Genomic DNA, 18,743 nt, shown 5'->3' with positions numbered 1-18,743 from the left:
CTTCCTCAGCACCCCTGCCAATTTGATTCACCCAATTTGAAGTCACCCATTATAACTCTTTTACCTTTGTTGCACGCATTTCTAATTTCCTTTTTGATGCCATCCCCAACGCCACTACTACTGTTAGGTGGCCTGTACACAACTCCCACTAGCGTTTTCTGCCCCTTAGTGTTTCGCAGCTCTACCCATATCGATTCCACAGCCTCCAAGATAATGTCCTTCCTTTCTATTGCGTTAATCTCCTCTCTAACCAGCAACGCTACCCCTCCTCCTTTTCCTTTCTGCCTATCCCTACTGAATATTGAATATCCCTGGATGTTCAGCTCCCCGCCTTGGTCACCCTGGAGCCCTGTCTCCGTGATCCCAACTATATCATATTAATTAATAACTATCTGCACTCATCCACTCATTCAACTCATCCACCTTTGCATTCAGATACAAAGCCTTCAGGCTTATTTTTACAACACTCTTACCCCTTATACAATTATGTTGAAATGTGCACAAAATTGCTGGGGAAACTCAGCGGGTGCAGCAGCATCTAAGGAGCGAAGGAAATAGGCGACGTTTCGGGACGAAACCCTTCCTCAGACTGATGGGTGGTGGGAGAAAGAAGGAAAAGTGGAGGAGGGGGAGGAGCCCGAGGGCGGGCGGATGGGAGGTTGGGAGGAGACAGCTAAAGGGTTAAGGAAGGGGAGGAGACAGCAGGGGCTAGCAAAATTGGGAGAATTCAATGTTAATGCCATAAGGACGCAAGGTCCCCAGACGGAATATGAGGTGCTGTTCCTCCAATTTCAGCTGTTGCTCACTCTGGCAATGGACGAGACCCAGGACAGAGAGGTCGGATTGGGAATGGGAGGGGGAGTTGAAGTGCTGAGCCACCGGGAGTTCAGTTGTTGAAATGTGGCTCTTTTTGATTTTTGCCCTGGATTTGTCTGCCTGCCACTTTTACTTTTCACCTTGCTACCTATTGCTTCTACCCTCATTTCACACCCCTCCGTCTCTCTGCTCTTGCACCCATCCCCCCGCCGCATTAGTTTAAATCCTCCCCGACAGCACTAGCAAACACTCCCATTAGGACATTGGTTCCATTCCAGCCCAGGTGCAGACCGTCCTGTTTGTACTGGTCCCACCTCCCCCAGAACTGGTTCCACTGCCCTAGACATTTGAATCCCTCCCCCTTGCACCATTTTTGAAGCCACGTATTCATCTGCAATATCCGTCTATTTCTACTCTGACTAGCCCGTGGCACTGGTAGTAATCCAGAGATTATTACCTTTGAGGTCCTACTTTTAAGTTTATCTCCTAACTCCCTAAATTCACCTTGTACCTCATACCTTTTTTTTACCTATATCGTTGGTGCCAATGTGCACCACGACAAATGGCTGTTCATCCTCCCCCTCCAGAATGTTCTGCAGCCGTCCAGTGACATCCCTGACCCTTGCACCAGGGAGGCAACATACCATCCCGGAGTCTCGTTTGCGGCCGCAGAAACGCCTATCTATTCCCCTTACAATTGTCTCTCCCTCTTAACCCCGTTGTTAGCTGATCATTGGGTGAAGACGGGAAGCTGGTGCGACTTGGGTGGGGGAGGGATAGAGAGAGAGGGAATGCCAGGATTACTTGATGTTAGGTACACAAAAATGCTGGAGAAACTCAGCGGGTGCAGCAGCATCTATGGAGCGAAGGATATAGGCGACGTTTCGGGCCTTCTTCAGAGTTTCTCCAGAGTTTCTCCAGCATTTTTGTGTACCTTCGATCTTCCAGAATCTGCAGTTCGGAGACGAGGGAGGAGATATACGGACGGGTGTTGTATCTCCTGCGGTTGCAGGTGAAGGTACCTGGGGAGGGGGTGATTTGGATGGGAAGGGATGAGTTACCCAGGGAGTTGCAGAGGGTCTCTGTGGAAGGCGGAAAGGGGTTGAGATGGGAAGATGCGACTATTGTTGGGATCCCATTGGAGGTGGCGAAAATGTTGGAGGATTATGGCTGATGGGGTAAAAGGTAAGGACAAGGGGGACTCTGTCTCTGTTGCGACTAGGGGAAGGGGAGCAAGGGCGGAATATGGGTACTGAGGAGACACGAGTGAGGGCATCATCTATGATGGGAGAGGGGAACCCCGTTCACTAAAGAATGAGGACATCTCGTATGTCCGGGTATGGAACACCTCATCTTGTGCGCAGACGCGGTGCAGACGGACGAATTGGGAGTGGGGGATAGTCTTTGCAGGAAGCCGGGTGGGAAGTAGTGTAGCCGTGATAGTTGTGGGAGTCACTGGGTTTGTAATAGACGTCAGTCGATGGTCTATCTCCTGTGATATAGATTGAGATCAAGAAAGGGGAGGGAGGTGTCGGAGATGGTCCTTTAGTTTTAGCATCATGTTCGACATTGATTCCTAATTGATTAGTAGGCCCGTATATATTGTTCAGCCGCCCTCACTAGAATGAGATTCCATATGAACGCTCCATAGAGAGAGAGAGAGAGAGAGAGAGAGAGAGAGAGAGAGAGAGAGAGAGAGAGAGAGAGAGAGTTTCTGTTACCTATGGGCGAGCGCTGGGTAAAGTGAACCAACTTAAAGTAACCGTTTTTAAATTATGTTCGACAACCTAAATCGCTGTTTCGTCTATCAGGTCAAAAACAATAAATCTTAATTTCATACATTTGACTGCTTCCGCATCAGAAATAATAGTCACGAAAATGTATTGCTCTTAATAATGGACTATTGATTTTATTTGACAGTCGTGTTTGACTTTATGATAGCAGTAAGCAAACATCCAGAATACAATCTTCAGACCACTGAATATTAATGAATATTTGAAGATGCATCAGCTGAGATTGAATAACATAGGTGGTTCAATTAACAATTTGATTGCTTTAATGGAATGGCGCTCACAATTGGCAAGCCAAACGACGATTTTAAACGCAAAGACTGGTCGAAAAACAAACAATATGCCCAGACCAATTTCTCACAGATATAGAAAGAAAGAAGGATCAAAATATATCACTTCAGCTCCATTAGGTGGAATTGAGGAATTTTAGATACAGCCGGTTCTGGTGATGTCTGCCTTAAGCGGGTTAGTGTGGGTTTCGTGTTTAACCACACAAGAGTAAAGCTCGTTTGAGTTCCAGACTGTGACTGGCAGAGTCAGGTAACTGCTCGCACTGAACGTGTTGTCCTTCTCCTGTTGGATTCGGCTGGTCTCAACGCCGTCACTTCTCGCACTGCCGTCCACGGTCCACTCAATGTCCACTGCACCCGGATTAAACCCGCTCACCAAACACACCAGGGTGGCCGTGCCCTTTCCCTTGATTTCTTCCGCTGAAGGTCCGAGGACGGACATTGCGGGGGCGCGAGGTGCTGTTTAAAATAATATCACAGATTAGTGGGGGTTGAAGAACTGCTTCGGTTAAAACATAGTTAAAAATACCATGGATCCATTCATTTTAATGAATACACATTTTTCCTCTACTTGTTTCAAATTGTTCAATTGCGCACGTGAGATATTTTCCAGGTGTGATCGCCGAAGATTAATTGATATTTATGACAATGGGACACGTTCTATTTTGTGGTTTAACATAAATTATTTCGTCAGTGTTTTTAATTGATCTCCAGAGTATTATTTCCATTGGCTCCAGTTGAAATAAAAATCGTGTGTTGGACCCGACAGCCATTTGCAGGATTTAATAAATTATGGAACTATTGTGCCAATTTCAACTGAACTCGCTTAAAACATGTCTTATTTAGATACTTTCATTTATTAAGACCAAAGAACGAAGTGTCATGAAGGATTCGATAAAAGAGACACGAAACATTTGCCATTTTACCCATCGATGCATAGACTAGTTCCGGTATTTTTTTTAAATTGATTTTGACATGATTTACGTTTATGTTGAAACGTATACGTGTCTTCTTTTTGAAGTAAAAAAAAAGCTCAATTTCAGAATTTGATCATCGAATCTCACTCCGTGCACTCAATGACAAAAAAAAGAATCGGCTGTAATCACCTACAATAAAACTGATTTCAACTGATATGTTTGGGAAATTCAATGCCCAAATTGCTTTCACATTTTCAGTTATTTTTCGTGTAAAATTGAAATATTCGCTGTCCCATTGATTCAAGAATCCGCATGCTCTAAGTGTAATGACGATTACATCTGGCAACAAAACTCATAGGTACCGGAATTTAAAATCACGGAATGAATTCAATATCGCATTAGCAGCAAATCATTGGCCAGCAGTATGTTTGGGTACATTGACTTTGAATATGTCCGGGTGACACAATTAAACAAACATTTGAAAGCATAACAATTAATACAAAAAACATATTTTATAACGATGGACGATTTCAAATGCAATGTCGCTGCACTACACCTCTCACCGCGTTATTGTTTGCGTCCGATGTTTATCCCAGCTAAATATTGGCCATGACATTCTTTAGCACTTACAAAAAAAACATACAAGCAATACTTTAGCAGTTTTAAAAGTATAAAAGAGGACAAAGATAAATGTGGCAGTTAGTCCTCTCGAAATAGGATTTAATTTATTTGTACCCCATGCACTCACGGGGAGAACGTACAAACTACGTGCAGACAGCACCCGTAGTCGGGATGGAACCGACTGGGTTACAGCGCTAAACCGCTGCGCAACCGTGCCGATTCTTGGATGAGAACCAATGATTTTCAAGAATCCACATTTCTCCATGTTCATGATGTTGGGAAAAGTCTATCAGGGTCTAGTGATCCGCAGAATCCCCACATTTTACATTTCGTGATGGAATATCAACAAAAAATGGGCTATTAAAGAAGGTGCATTTTCCGTTAGAATTCTAGGCGCCATTAAAGGCAAGAAATAATTTCTCGAAAGATGCACAACGTGATGGATTAACTTAGCGGTTCGGGAGCTACCCTGGAGAAGATGGATGAGGCGTTTCGGGTCGGCACCAATCTATGTTCACCAGAGATGCCGCCTGACCCACTGAGGAACTCCTCTGCTTTTTTGGGTGTTTTTATTTTTTAAATCAGCATCTGCAGATCCTTGTCACTCTAATGTTAATTCCCGTTTCCATACCGTCGGTTTTATTAGTACCCTGGCTTGGTCAATGTTAGCTCATCGTCCGAAAAGTAATTAAGAATTTAAAAAAAACAGCTGGACAGTCATTTCGTCCTTTCATTGCTGTTGTCAACCAATTTGCCAAAGGAGATTCGATCTTGGTCGGGCATTCTTTAAAAAAAATCAGCTTTAAAAGCCTTTTATTGGAAACATCAATCAGCGACAAAAAACGAATTATTTTTCACGGCAGTATCAATGACCCATAGGTAGAAGAAAGTTTACTTACTGCCAATACCCAGCCTCGTTCCTTTGCCGAAGATTAAAGCACTTATCCACACAGCACAGTGGTAGTCCGCAGCGTCCCCAGACTGCACATTCGCTATTGTCAATGTTGCAGTGTTGCCTGACACTGATCCCGCGAAACGGTCAGAAACTCCCGAACCTCTAGTAATGCTGCTGCCCGACCAATAGTAGAACAGAAACCGCGGAACCGCTCCGGGAATCTGCTGGTACCAGGAAACAGTGTAGGTACTTAAACTGCCACCAGTCATGATACAGGATATTTGCACGTTTTGCCCCAGAGACGTGGATTTTGACGACGGCTGATTTAGTGTAACTTGCGCATTTATGCCTGGAAAACAAACCCGAAAAAAAACAAAATTTACCAATATATTAGCGAAACAGCAGAAGTGTCAGATATCTAAACGTTTAATCGCACTCCAGAATAAATAACATTGAAAGTAAAATACTCACACGCTGCGGAAAATGCTAACGCACAAACCAGTGACACCCAGCAAGACATTGTAATTGTTTGGGTGGAGGGCGCCAGATGAAGTGGTTGATCAGATGTCTCTCCATGTCGCTTATGAACCCTGTTGCGAGGCGTCACTGTCTTCCTTAATTATGCAAAACACTTAAATCAGAATGGATGCTGCGCCAATCAAATGTTGCCGGATTGTTCCTGTGTCAAATTATTTCCGAAATGTTAGGTAGATAAGGATTTAGTTTCCAATTATGTATCTCGGCACAATTTAATATATTTCCAAGCACGTTAGAGATTCTGTTTTGATGTCTCTATTTCCCTCTAAGTCTGAAGAAGGGTCGCAACCCGAAACGTCACCTATTCCATTTTAAGCCCAGCAATGTGTGCTTATCTTCGGTGTAAACCAGCATCTGCAGTTCCTTCCTACAACTGGAGATTTTGTTTTATTTGAAACTTGACATTTAATTATGGTTTTGCATTTAGTTTGAATCATTTTCTATGTGGTTGCAGAGAGTGTATATTGAAATAAATTATATTCGTGGAAGTAACTCATCATATCCAGCGCTGATTAATCTGATCTCACTGTGTTGTCCTACTGCGCGGGACTTGTACCTTCATCCCTTTAATTGCACATTGTATTTGAAGCTGGTGAATATTATGATGAAGATAGCGACTATGAGATGTCTGAAAGCGAATTTGCAATTGACTGCAAATTATTTATGATTTTTTTAAAATCTCGGTGTCAATTCTGACCATCTTACTGTCTACGCAAGTCACTGTCAAAACCAATGCAAAGATTTTTGAGTTATTTTTGGAAACCATGTTTGCTCGTCGCACCCAAAGTTAGTTCAGGTTCACTGACGTGAAATTGAGAAATATATTTCATCGCCAAGGTAGCTTTATCCGTTAAAAAGGTGAAGTGAGTCTGTAGGTGTTTGGATTGCCATGGTATGAATTCTCTCAACCTTCATTTGATATATGGAATTATATTTAGATGTGAACAGCGTTGCTTGATATGACGTACGCACATTTCTTACTGCGAACCAATCGCTCTATTTATAGCGAAAGCCTCTTTTCATATTAAGGATTGCTACAGCATCGTGTGAATCAATGCTAAAGCATATCAACAAGAAAATACAGCCTAAAGAACCGAAAAATATCAGCATTTTCTTATTTGGACTCTTACAATTCGGCTGACAATTAATCAAAAGAGAGCGGTCCTTTCCACTAGTGTGCCTGTACAGTTAAAACTCTCACCTATAAGGTCCTCAGATCGGTGACTTGTAAACAAGCCAAATGGAGGCATCAATGTCTCAAGCTTTGTTTCCGATTTTTTAAATACTGCTTAGTACTTCTGAAATGCTTTCAGCTTACCTGGATGTGTGCAGCTCCGACAGCAATCAATTAATTGAACTTAATTCACAGCAAAATAATCCGCTTTATTTGACACTTGCCACATTCTATATGTTCACTCGCTGCAAGTAACAATGAATCACGACACTGTTTGCGTATACTAAATACATTGCAATTACATTGCATTACAAACGGACAGAGTTATGCTTATTTGAATATTGGTTCACCTTCTCTATCGTTATTTGCGGGCAAGTGTCACACTTGGTTATTTGGCTAAATAACAATTGCCAATAAAATGAAGGTAAACATAAGTGGAGCGGCCCTATATAGTAAGATTGGTTTATTGAGGCTTAAACTCAAGAGGCTCCTGTGAGGGTTACCTTAGGATACGGTTTGGTCTGTCACTTTATGTTTGCTTTGCAGCACAACCTGGTCTTGGTGTCATAGAGATGGAGGCTAGTGTGCTCAGCCTGTGGGATGTTGGAACTGAAGAAGACGTAGTGTCTCTGAACATTACATCTGCAGGAGGTGTGTCCAGGTGCAGCTCCTGAAAGACCCTGTTAGTGATCTGCAGTTGCAATTGGATGACCTAATGTTCGTCCAGAGAGTGAGCAAGTCATAGTTAGGTATTATAGTGAGTGCGGACAAATAATCGAAGAGTGAACACCAGCACAGGGAGTAGGCAGTGGGTTCAGGAATCCCCTGTAGACTTTCCCCTGCAAAATAGCTATGTTATTTTGCAACTGTTGAGGGGGTAACCGTTCAGGGGACAGCAGCAGTAGTCAGGTCTGTGGCACTGGGCCTGTTTCTGATGTGCAACAGTATGAAGTCAGGCAGTGATTGTGATAAAAACACATTAGTGCGGGCGACAGAGAGGATCAAATAGGCCTCGTGGATGGACTGTTGCCTCTCTGGTGCAAGGATCTAGGATGTCCTGGGTCGACTGCAGAGCATTTTCGAGCTGGTGGGTGAACAGACAAAAGTCGTTGTGCATGTCCGCACAAATGATATGTAGGAAACTGGATGAGGTCCTACAGAGTCAGGATAAAGAGATGGGAAAAGAGTTAGGAAAAGGGATGGAGTCCTCTGGAGTGAATATAGATAGATCAGCTAAATATAACGATGAGCAATGATGTACCACGGAATGTCTATTGGGATTTAGGAAAATGTGAAAATTACCACCTGCGTGGCGGTAATCTCTAGATTACTACAGTTGCCACGTGTTAGTGAGGGTAGCAATAGGAGGATGGGACAGATGAATGCATGGCTCAGCAGTTGGTGCAGGAGAAATTATTCCGTTTGTAGACCATTGAGATTTCTGTTACCGCAAAGGCGACCTGCACAAGAGGGACAGGTTGCATTTGAACTGAAGGGGCTCCAACATCCTTGCAGTGAAGTTTGCTTGTACTAATCTGGAGAATTTAAGCTAAAATGGACAGAGAATGGGAACGAAAGGAGCAAGTCTGCAAGTGGGAAGGTTGATGAGAAGGTGGAGGTTATAACAAGTAATTCTCAAAGGAAAGATGGGCAGGGAGTGGTTCATGATTATGGGGCAATTAAGGGATAAAATGTTTACTTCAATGCAAGGAGTATTGTGGATAAAGTTAAATGAACGTAGATAGTCGAGATCAGTGCTTGGAATAATAATGTCGTGGCCGTTATGAAAACCTGGTTGTGGGAGAGACATGTATCAGGGCTTCGATATTTGTGATGGCGGTACTCAGAGGGGACATACTGGAGCGTACATCTATTGAGGCATATGGGTTGTGCTTAAACATATGAAAGGAACAGTCTCTCTAATGGGAGTATATTATGGGACACACAATAATCAGAGGGAGATGGGTCGGATTTGCATACAGATGCATGAACTGCAGTGTTGTTGTAGTGGGTATCGTTAACTTCCCCAACATTGACTGTATTTTGTTCAGTGCAAGAGGGTTAAACGGGGCAGAATTTATGAAGTATATACAAGTAATTTGCCTTAAACGGTGTATGGATAGTCTGAATCCAAGAGGGACGATACTGGACTTTGTACTGGGAAAATCAGCTTGGCCAGGTGACTGGTGGTATGCTGGAAGAGCACTTGGAGATAGTGACCACAACTTTACAAGGTTTAATATTGGTTTGGATAAGGATTGGGCTGGATGTTGACAGAAGCAAAACAGATTAAAATGTCACCAGGCAGGAGCTTGGGAGCAGTTGTTATTGAGAATGTTCACAGCTAACCTATGGGAGTTATTTCAAGGCCAGCTGACCAAAGTACAAGATCAGCATGTTCCAGTAAGGAGGATGGATAAGGATGGCATAGTGAGGGATCCGTGAATTCCTACGGAGGTTATAAACATCTTCAGAAACAAAACGGAAGCGTATGTCAGATTAAGCAAAGTGGCATCATACGGGGATTATGAGGAATGGCAAGGAGCAAAGGGCTCAACCGGGTGATTAGTAGGGTCAAACTGGTCATGAAATGTAATTGATGAGTTGGGTTTCAGAAAGCCCTGCGTCTTTTTATACATGTGTTAAAAACAAGAAGGGTGCCGAGAGATACGTTACGTCTGATCAATTCAATTCAAATCAATTTAACTTTATTGTCATTGCACAGATACAAGTATGGGTACAACGAAATGCAGTTTAGCGTCAGTCCGTAATAATAGTGCAATATAGAAATAAAAATACAGAATAAGCAAACAATGTGGACGGAGAGACTGGAGAAATCTATCGGCGGGACTCCGAGTTCAGCAATGTGATAGTGTTGTTGTAGAAGCTGTTCCTCATCCTACTAGTACGAGACCTGAGGCTCCTGTACCACCTCCCTGATGGGAGGAGGGCAAACAGTCCATGGTTAGGGTGGGAGGGATCTTTGATGCTCTTCCCGGCCCGTCTCAGACACCGTTTTCGGTGGAGGGCATCCATGGCAGGGAGCGGGCACCGATGATGTACTGAACGGTTTTCACCACCCGTTGTAGTGCCTTCCTGTCCGCTACGGTGCAACTGCTGTACCATACCGTGAAGCAGGTGGTCAGGATGCTTTCGATGGTACAGCGGTAAACGTTGGTCAGGATCTGGGGGGACAGGTGGGCTTTCTTGAGCCTTCTCAGGAAGTAAAGGCGCTGCTGCGCCTTATTGATCAGCTTGGAGGTGTTGAGGAACCAGGACAGATCCTCCGAGATGTGTGCCCCGAGGAATTTGTAGTTGGAGACGCGCTCCACCTCAGTCCCGTTTATATGGATGGGGGTATGTCTGCCCCCTCTGTTCTTCCTGAAGTCAACAATAATTTACTTCGTCTTCTTGGAGTTGAGGACGAGGTTATTGTTGGCACACCAGGTTGTCAGGTGCTGGACCTCATCCCTGTAGGCTGACTCGTCGTTGTCACTGTTCAGTCCTACCACCGTGGTGTCGTCGGCAAATTTAATGATGGCGTTGGAGCCATTCTTAGGGATGCAGTCATGGGTGAAGAGGGAGTAGAGGAGAGGGCTGAGCACACAGCCCTGTGGCACGCCGGTGTTCAGTGTTATAGTGGAGGAGGTGAGGTTGTTGACCCTAACAGACTGTGGTCCGTTGGTGAGGAAATCCAGTGTCCAATTGCAGAGGGAGGTGGAGATGCCAAGTCCGCTTAGTTTGGTGATCAAGCTAGCGGGGATGACAGTGTTAAAGGCAGAGCTGAAATCAATGATAAAGGATGTAGCTGAATTGTTAAAAGAGTGTGTTTTGCCAAGGAGAAGGACGTGGATGACGGTGAGATCAATGTGGAGAATACAAATATGCTAGGGCACATCTGCTGGGTCTTGAGATCGAAAAGAACGACAGAGAGGTTCTTGAGGAACATTGAGTTGGATAGGTCCCCTGCACCCGTTGGTATTTATCCCAATTTATTGAGGGAGGCAAGAGAGGTGATTCCAGGGGTCCTGAAAAGAATCTTTGCTTCTACTCTAGCCACAGGCGAGCACCAAGAGGACTGGAAAATGTCCAGTTGTTCCTTTGTTGATTGAGACGTAGAAAGAATCCAGCGAAATTAAGGCCGGTGAGACTCACGTCAATGGTAGGAAACTATTGGAGATAATTCATTGAGATTTACTCCCATTTGAAGGTTAATGAGCTAGTTAGCGTTAGACATGGCTGTGTAGTTGACAATAGACAATAGACAATAGGCGCAGGAGTAGGCCATACGGTCCTTAAAGCCATCACGGCCATTCAATGTGATCATGGATGATCATCCACAATCAGTACCCTGTTCCTGCCTTCTCCCCATATCCCCCTGACTCCACTATCTTCAAGAGCCCTATCTAGCAATCTCTTCATAGTTTCCAGAGAGCCGGCCTCCACCGCCCTCTGAGGCAGAGAATTGCACAGACTCGCAACTTTCAGTGTGAAAAAGTGTTTCCTCGTCTCCGTTCTAAATACCTTACCCCTTGTTCTTAAACTGTGGCCTCTGGTTCTGGACTCCCCCAACATCTGGAACATGTTTCCTGCCCCTAGCGTGTCCAAACCCTTAATAAACGTATATGTTTCAATAAAATATCCTCTCATCCTTCTACATTCCAGAGTCGACAAGCCCAGCCGCTCCATGCTCTAGACATATGACAGACCCACCGTCCCTGGAATCAACTTTGTTAGGCTGTGGGCCGAGGAGCTTTATTCTGCAGTTTCGTGACCCAAGTCACTAAACTACATGAAATGTTCACATATTGTGTACATTTTTTAATATAAATCACCCCTGAAGCTCGATATGAAGAATACTTGGACATTTTTATTAAATTAGAGAAAAAACGGTAACATTTCGGGAATTTTTTAGTCCAATCAAAGCACGTTTAACATTGAGTTGTCTGCCAGTTGGCCAATCACGCGCTATGCTTCAGGCTAGCACACAAAATGGCTGAGGGGCTTCACAGATGCCTGTTTTACTGGAGATTATTCACATTATAAAAGGGTGCAATTAAATTAATTAAAGTCCATACAGATAGATTTTCATAAATTCAGACGTTAGATCTTACCTTTCAATTAGAGTTGATTCCCTCCTGGCTGTCTTAATCTTTGTGTTCCTGCACATCAGCAGGGACTGCTTTCAAGGCTTTCTTCCACTTCCATCCACTTATCAGCACTTTCTTCAGCCTTTTTTAATGCTTTTCTTACTAAATACAAGTGCTGCAAGTGTCCACGACATTTATTCCACAGAACAACACATCGGAATCTCCAGTAAAACAGGCATCTGTGAAGCCCCCTCAGCCATTTTGTGTGCTAGCCTGAAGCAAAGCGCGTGATTGGCCAACTGGCAGACAACTCAATGTTAAATGTGCTTTGATTGGACTAAAACATTCCCGATATTTTTCCGGTTTTTCTCTAATTTAATAAAAATGTGCAAGTCTTCTTCATATCGAGTTTCAGGGGTGATTTATTATAATTGTTTTTACACAATATGTGGAAATTTCATGTAGTTTGGTGACTTGGGTCACGAAATCCTATTTCTAGACACATTTTTGATGCTCGGCCCACAGCCTATGTGAACCTACGCTGCACTCCCTCAATAGCAAGAATGTCCTTCCTCAAATTTGAAGACCTAAACTGCACACAATCCTCTAGGTGTGGTCTCACTACAGCCCTGTACAACTGCTGAAGAAACACTTTGCTGTATACTCAACTCCTCTTACCATGCCATTTGCCATGCCTTCTGTACCTGCATGCTTGCTTTCATTGATTGATGAACAAAGACCCCCAGATCCCGTAGTACTTCCCCTTTTCCCAAATTGACACCATCTAGATAATAATCTTTCTTTCTGTTTTTGCTACCTAAGTAGGTAACCTCACATTTATTCACATTAAACTGCATCTGCCATGCATCTGCCCACTCACCCAACCTGTCCACGTCACGCTGCATTCTCAGAACATCCACTTCACATTTCACACTGCCACCCAGCTTTGTTTCATCTGCAATTTGCTAATGTTACGTTGAATCCCTTTGTCTAAATCATTAATATATATTGTAAATGGCTACGGTCCCAGCACCGAGCCTTGCGGTACCCCACTAGTCACTTCCTGCCATTCTGAAAGGGGCCCGTTAATCCCTACCGCGCGGACCAGTGATAAGGTCATAAGGTCGTAAGGAATAGTAGAATTACGCCACGACCCATCTTCAACCCATCATTCAATCATGGTTGATTTGTCTCTCCTTCTTAACCCCGTTGTTAGCTGAGCATTGGGCGAAGCTGGTGTGACTTGGGTGGGAGAGGGATAGAGAGAGAGGGAATGTCAGGATTACTTGATGTTAGATAAATCAACATTCATTCCACTTGGCTGTAGGCTGCCCAAGCGAAATATGAGATGCTGTTCCTCCAATTTGCATTTCGCCTCACTCTGACAATGGAGGAGACCTCGGTCAAAAAGATCAGTGTGGGAATGGGGGAGAAAATGTGTTGTATCTCCTGCGGTTGCAGGAGAAGGTACTTGGGGAGGGGGTGATTTGGATGGGAAGGGATGAGTTATCCAGTGAGTTGCAGAGGATCTCTGCGGAAGGCAGAAAGGGGTGGAGATGGAAAGATGTGACTAGTGTCGGGATCCCATTGGAGGTGGCGAAAATGTTGGAGGATTATGTGTTGTATGCGTCGGCTGATGGGGTAAGGATTTAAGGATCAGGGGAACTCGGTCTCTGTTGCGACTGGGGGGAAGGGGAACAAGGGCGGAGCTGCGGGTACTGAGGAGACACGAGTGAGGGCATCATCTATGATGGGGGAAAGGGACCCCCGTTCACTAAAGAATGAGGACATCTCGGACGGACGAATTGGGAGTGGGTGATAGTCTTTGCAGGAAGCAGGGTGGGAAGTAGTGTAGCCGAGATAGTTGTGGGAGTCAGTGGGTTTGTAATAGACGTCAGTCGATGGTCTATCTCATAGAAACATAGAAACATAGAAAATAGGCGCAGGAGTAAACCATTCAGCGCTTCGAGCCTGCACCGCCATTCAATACGATCATGGCTGATCATCCAACTCTATCCCATCCCTGCCTTCTCTCCATACCCCCTGATTCCTTTAGCCACATGGGCCACATCTAACTCCCTCTTAAATATAGCCAATGAACTGGCCTCAACTACCTTCTGTGGTAGAGAATTCCACAGATTCACCACTCTCTGGTTAAAACATGATTTATCATCACGGTCCTAAATGACTTCCCTCTTATCCTTAAAATGTGACCCCTTGTTCTGGACTTCCCCAACATCGGGAATAATCTTCCTGCATCGAGCCTGTCCAACTCCTTAAGAATATAAGATCCCCCGTCAATCTTCTAAATTCTAGCGTGTACAAGCCGACTCTCTCCAGTCTTTCTTCATATGAAAGTCCTGCCATCCCAGGAATCAGTCTGGTGAACCTTCTCTGTACTCCCTCTATAGCAAGAAGGTATTTCCTTCGATTAGGAGACCAAAACTGTACGCAATACTCCAGGATTGATCTCACCAAGACCCTGTACAACTGCAATAGAACCTCCCTGCTCTCAAATCCTTTTGCTATGAATGCTATCATACCATTTGCTTTTTTCGCTGCCTGCTGCACCTGCATGCCTACTTCCAACGACTGGTGTACCATGACACCCAGGTCTCGTTGCATCTCCCCTTTCCCTAATCGGCCAACATTCAGATAATAGTCTACTTTGCTGTTTTTGCCACCAACGTGGATAACCTCACATTTATCCATATTATACTGCATCTGCCATGCATTTTCCCCACTCACCCAACCTATCCAAGTCACCTTGCAGCCTCCTAGCATCCTCCTCACAGCTAACATTGCCCCCCAGCTTCGTGTCATCCGCAAACTTGGAGATGTTGCATTCAATTCCCTCATCCAGATCGTTCTCTCTCCTGTGATAGAGATTGAGATCAGGAAAGGGGAGGGAGGTGTCGGAGGTGATCCTTTAGTTTTAGCATCGTGTTCGACATAGATTCCTAATTGATTAGTAGGCCCGTATATGTTGTTCAGCCGCCTTCACTCGAATGAGATTCCATATGAACGTTTGTGTGTGTGTGCGTGTTTGTTACATATGGGCGAGCGCTGGGTAAAGTGAACCAACTTAGAGTCACCGGTTTTAAATAACGTTCGATAACCTAAATCGCTGTTTCGTCTATCAGGTCAAAAACCATAAATCTTGATTTCATACATTTGACTGCTTCCGCATCAGAAATAATAGTCACGGAAATGTATTGCTCTTAATAATGGACTATTGATTTTATTTCACAGTCGTGTTTGAATTTATGATAGCAGTAAGCAAACATCCAGAATACAAACTTCAGACCACTGAATATTAATGTATATTTGTAGATGAATCAGCTGAGATTGAATAACATAGGAGGTGCAATTAACAATTTGATTAGTTAATGGAATGGCGTTCACAATTGGCAAGACAAACGACGATTTTAAACGCAAAGACTGGTCGAAAAACAAACAATATGCCCAGACCAATTTCTCACAAATAAAGAAAGAAAATATATCACTTCAGCTCCATTAGGTGGAATTGAGGAGTTTTAGATACAGCCGGTTCTGGTGATGTCTGCCTTAAGCGGGATATCCTGGGTTTCGTGTTTAACCACACAGGAGTAAAGATCGTTTGAGTTCCAGACAGTGACTGGCAGAGTCAGGTAACTGCTCGCACTGAACGAGTTGTCCTTCTCCTGCTGGATTGGGCTGGTCTCAACGCCGTCACTTCTCGCACTGCCGTCCACGGTCCACTCAATGTCCACTGCACCCGGATTAAACCCGCTCACCAAACACACCAGGGTGGCCCTGCCTTTTCCCTTGATTTCTTCCGCTGAAGGTCCGAGGACGGACAATGCGGGGGCGCGAGGTGCTGTTTAAAATAATATCACAGATTAGTGGGGGTTGAAGAACTGCTTCGGTTAAAACATAGTTAAAAATACCATGGATCCATTCATTTTAATGAATAAACATTTTTCCTCTACTTGGTTCAAATTGTTCAATTGCGCACGTGAGATATTTTCCAGGTGTGATCTCCGAAGATTAATTGGTATTTATGACAATGGGACACGTTCTATTTTGTAGTTTAACATAAATTATTTCGTCAGTGTTTTTAATTGATCTCCAGAGTATTATTTCCATTGGCTCCAGTTGAAATAAAAATCGTGTGTTGGACCCGACAGCCATTTGCAGGATTTTATTATTATGGAACTATTGTGCCAATTTCAACTGAACTCGCTTAAAACATGTCTTATTTAGATACTTTCATTTATTAAGACCAAAGAAGGAAGTGTCATGAAGGATTCGATAAAAGAGACACGAATAATTTGCCATTTTACCCATCGATGCATAGACTAGTTCCCGCATTTTTTAATTGATTTTGACATGATTTACGTTTATGTTGAAACGTATACGTGTCTTCTTTTTGAAGTAAAAATTTAGCTCAATTTCTGAATTTGATCATCGAATCTCTCTCCGTGCACTCAATGGCAAAAAAACTAAATCGGCTGTAATCACTTGCTGATTACTGATATGGTTGGGAAATTCAATGCGCAAATTGCTTTCACATTTTCAGTTATTTTTCGTGTAAAATTGAAATATTCGCTGTCCCTTTGATTCCAGAATCCGCATGCTCTGAGTGTAATGACGATTGGCAACAAAACTCATAGGTACCGGAATTTAAAATCACTAAATGAATTAAATATCGCATCAGCAGTAAATCATTGGCAGCATACATTGACTCTGAATATGTACGGGAGACACAATTAAGCAAACATTTGAAAGCATAAAAATTAAAACAAAAAACATATATTCATAGCGATGGACGATTTCAAATGCAATGTCGCTGCACTACACCTCGCACCGCGATATTGTTTGCGTCCGATGTTTATCCCGGCTAAATATTGGCCATGACATTCTTTAACACTTACAAAAAAAGCATACAAGCAATATTTAAGCAGTTTAAAAATATAAAAGAGGACAAAGATAAATGTGGCAGTTAGTCCTCTCGAAATAGGATTTACTTTTTCTGTACCCCATGCAGTCACGGGGAGAACGTACAAACTCCGTGCAGACAGTACCTGTAGTCGGGATGGAACCGACTGGGTCACAGCGCAAAACCGCTGCGCCACCGTTCCGATTCTTGGATGAGAACCAATAATTTTCAAGAATCCACATTTCTCCATGTTCATGATGTTGGGAAAAGTCTATCGGTGTCTAGCGATCCGCAGAATCCCCCACATTTTACATTTCGTGATGGAATATCAGCAGAAAATGTGTTATTATAGAAGGTGAATTTCCATTAGAATTCTAGGCGCCATTAAAGGCAAGAAATAATTTCCCGAAAGATGCACAACCTGATGGATTAATTTAGCGGTTCGGGAGCTTCTCTGGAGAAGATGAATGAGACGTTTCAGGTCGTCGCCAATCTATGTTCGCCAGAAATGCTGCCTGACCCACTGAGGCACTCCAGTGCTTTTTTGGGTGGTTTTCTTTGTGTAAATCAGCATAAGCAGTTCCTTGTCACTCTAATGTTAATTCCCGTTTCCATACGGTCGGTTTTATTAGTACCCCGGCTTGGTCAATGTTAGCTCATCGTCCGAAAAGTAATTAAGAATTTTAAAAAAACAGCTGGAAATTCATTTCGTCCTTTCATTGCTGTTGTCAACCAATTTGCCAAAGGAGATTCGATCATGGTCGTGTATTGTTAAAAAGTCAGCTTTAAAAGCCTTTTATTGGAAGGATCAATCAGCGACAAAAAAATAATTATTTTTCATGGCATATCAATAACCCATAGGTAGAAGATAGTTTACTTACTGCCAATACTCAGCCTCGTTCCTTTGCCGAATATTAAAGCACTTATCCACACAGCACAGTAGTAGTCCGCAGCGTCCCCAGACTGCACATTCGCTATTGTCAATGTTGCAGTGTTGCCTGACACTGATCCCGCGAAACGGTCAGAAACTCCCGAACCTCTAGTAATGCCCGAGTAATAGTAGAACAGAAACCGCGGAACCGCTCCGGGAATCTGCTGGTACCAGGAAACATAATTACTACTTAAACTGCCACCAGTCGAGATACAGGATATTTGCACGTTTTGCCCCAGAGACGTGGATTTTGAAGACGGCTGATTTAGTGCAACTTGCGCATTTGTGACTGGAAAACAAACCAGAAAAAAAGTACAACATTAACCAAGATATTAGCGAAAGAGCAGTAGTGTCAGATATCTAAACTTTTAATCGCACTCCAGATTAAATAACTTTGGAAGCAAAATACTCACACGCTGCGGAAAATGCTAACGCACAAACCAGTGACATCCAGCAAGACATTGTAATTATTTTGGTGGAGGGCGCCAGATGAAGTGGCTGATCAGGTGTCTCTCCAGGTCGCTTATGAACCCTATTGCGAAGCGTCACTGCCTTCATTAATTATGCAAAACACTCTAATCAGAATGGACGCTGCGCCAATCAAATGTTGCCAGATTGTTCCTGTGTCAAATTATTTCCGAAATGTTAGGTAGATATGGATTTAGTTTCCAATTATGTATCTCGGTACAATTTAATATATTTCCAAGCACGTAAGATATTCTGTTTTGATATCTCTAGTTTCCCTCTCAGTATGAAGAAGG

The 18,743-nt window shown here is 43.5% G+C and overlaps 1 protein-coding gene across 1 annotated transcript; it reads right to left on the bottom strand.

Annotated features, from left to right (window-relative positions):
• Window positions 1–2,702: 2,702 nt before the first annotated feature.
• On the bottom strand, window positions 2,703–18,501 carry LOC116987482 (immunoglobulin lambda-1 light chain-like). The gene is made up of 3 exons (XM_033043545.1): window positions 18,396–18,501; window positions 5,334–5,678; window positions 2,703–3,355 (listed from the first exon to the last, which is right to left on the bottom strand). The coding sequence occupies exons 1-3, from the start codon at window positions 18,442–18,444 to the stop codon at window positions 3,033–3,035; spliced, it is 717 nt and encodes a 238-aa protein (XP_032899436.1). The 5' UTR covers window positions 18,445–18,501; the 3' UTR covers window positions 2,703–3,032.
• Between the last annotated feature and the right edge of the window lie 242 nt (window positions 18,502–18,743).

This window comes from Amblyraja radiata, chromosome 25, assembly GCF_010909765.2.
Source record: "Amblyraja radiata isolate CabotCenter1 chromosome 25, sAmbRad1.1.pri, whole genome shotgun sequence".
Taxonomy (NCBI): Eukaryota; Metazoa; Chordata; class Chondrichthyes; order Rajiformes; family Rajidae; genus Amblyraja; species Amblyraja radiata.
Note: the sequence above shows the minus strand (reverse complement) of the source record. Positions and strands in the feature narration are given on the sequence as shown.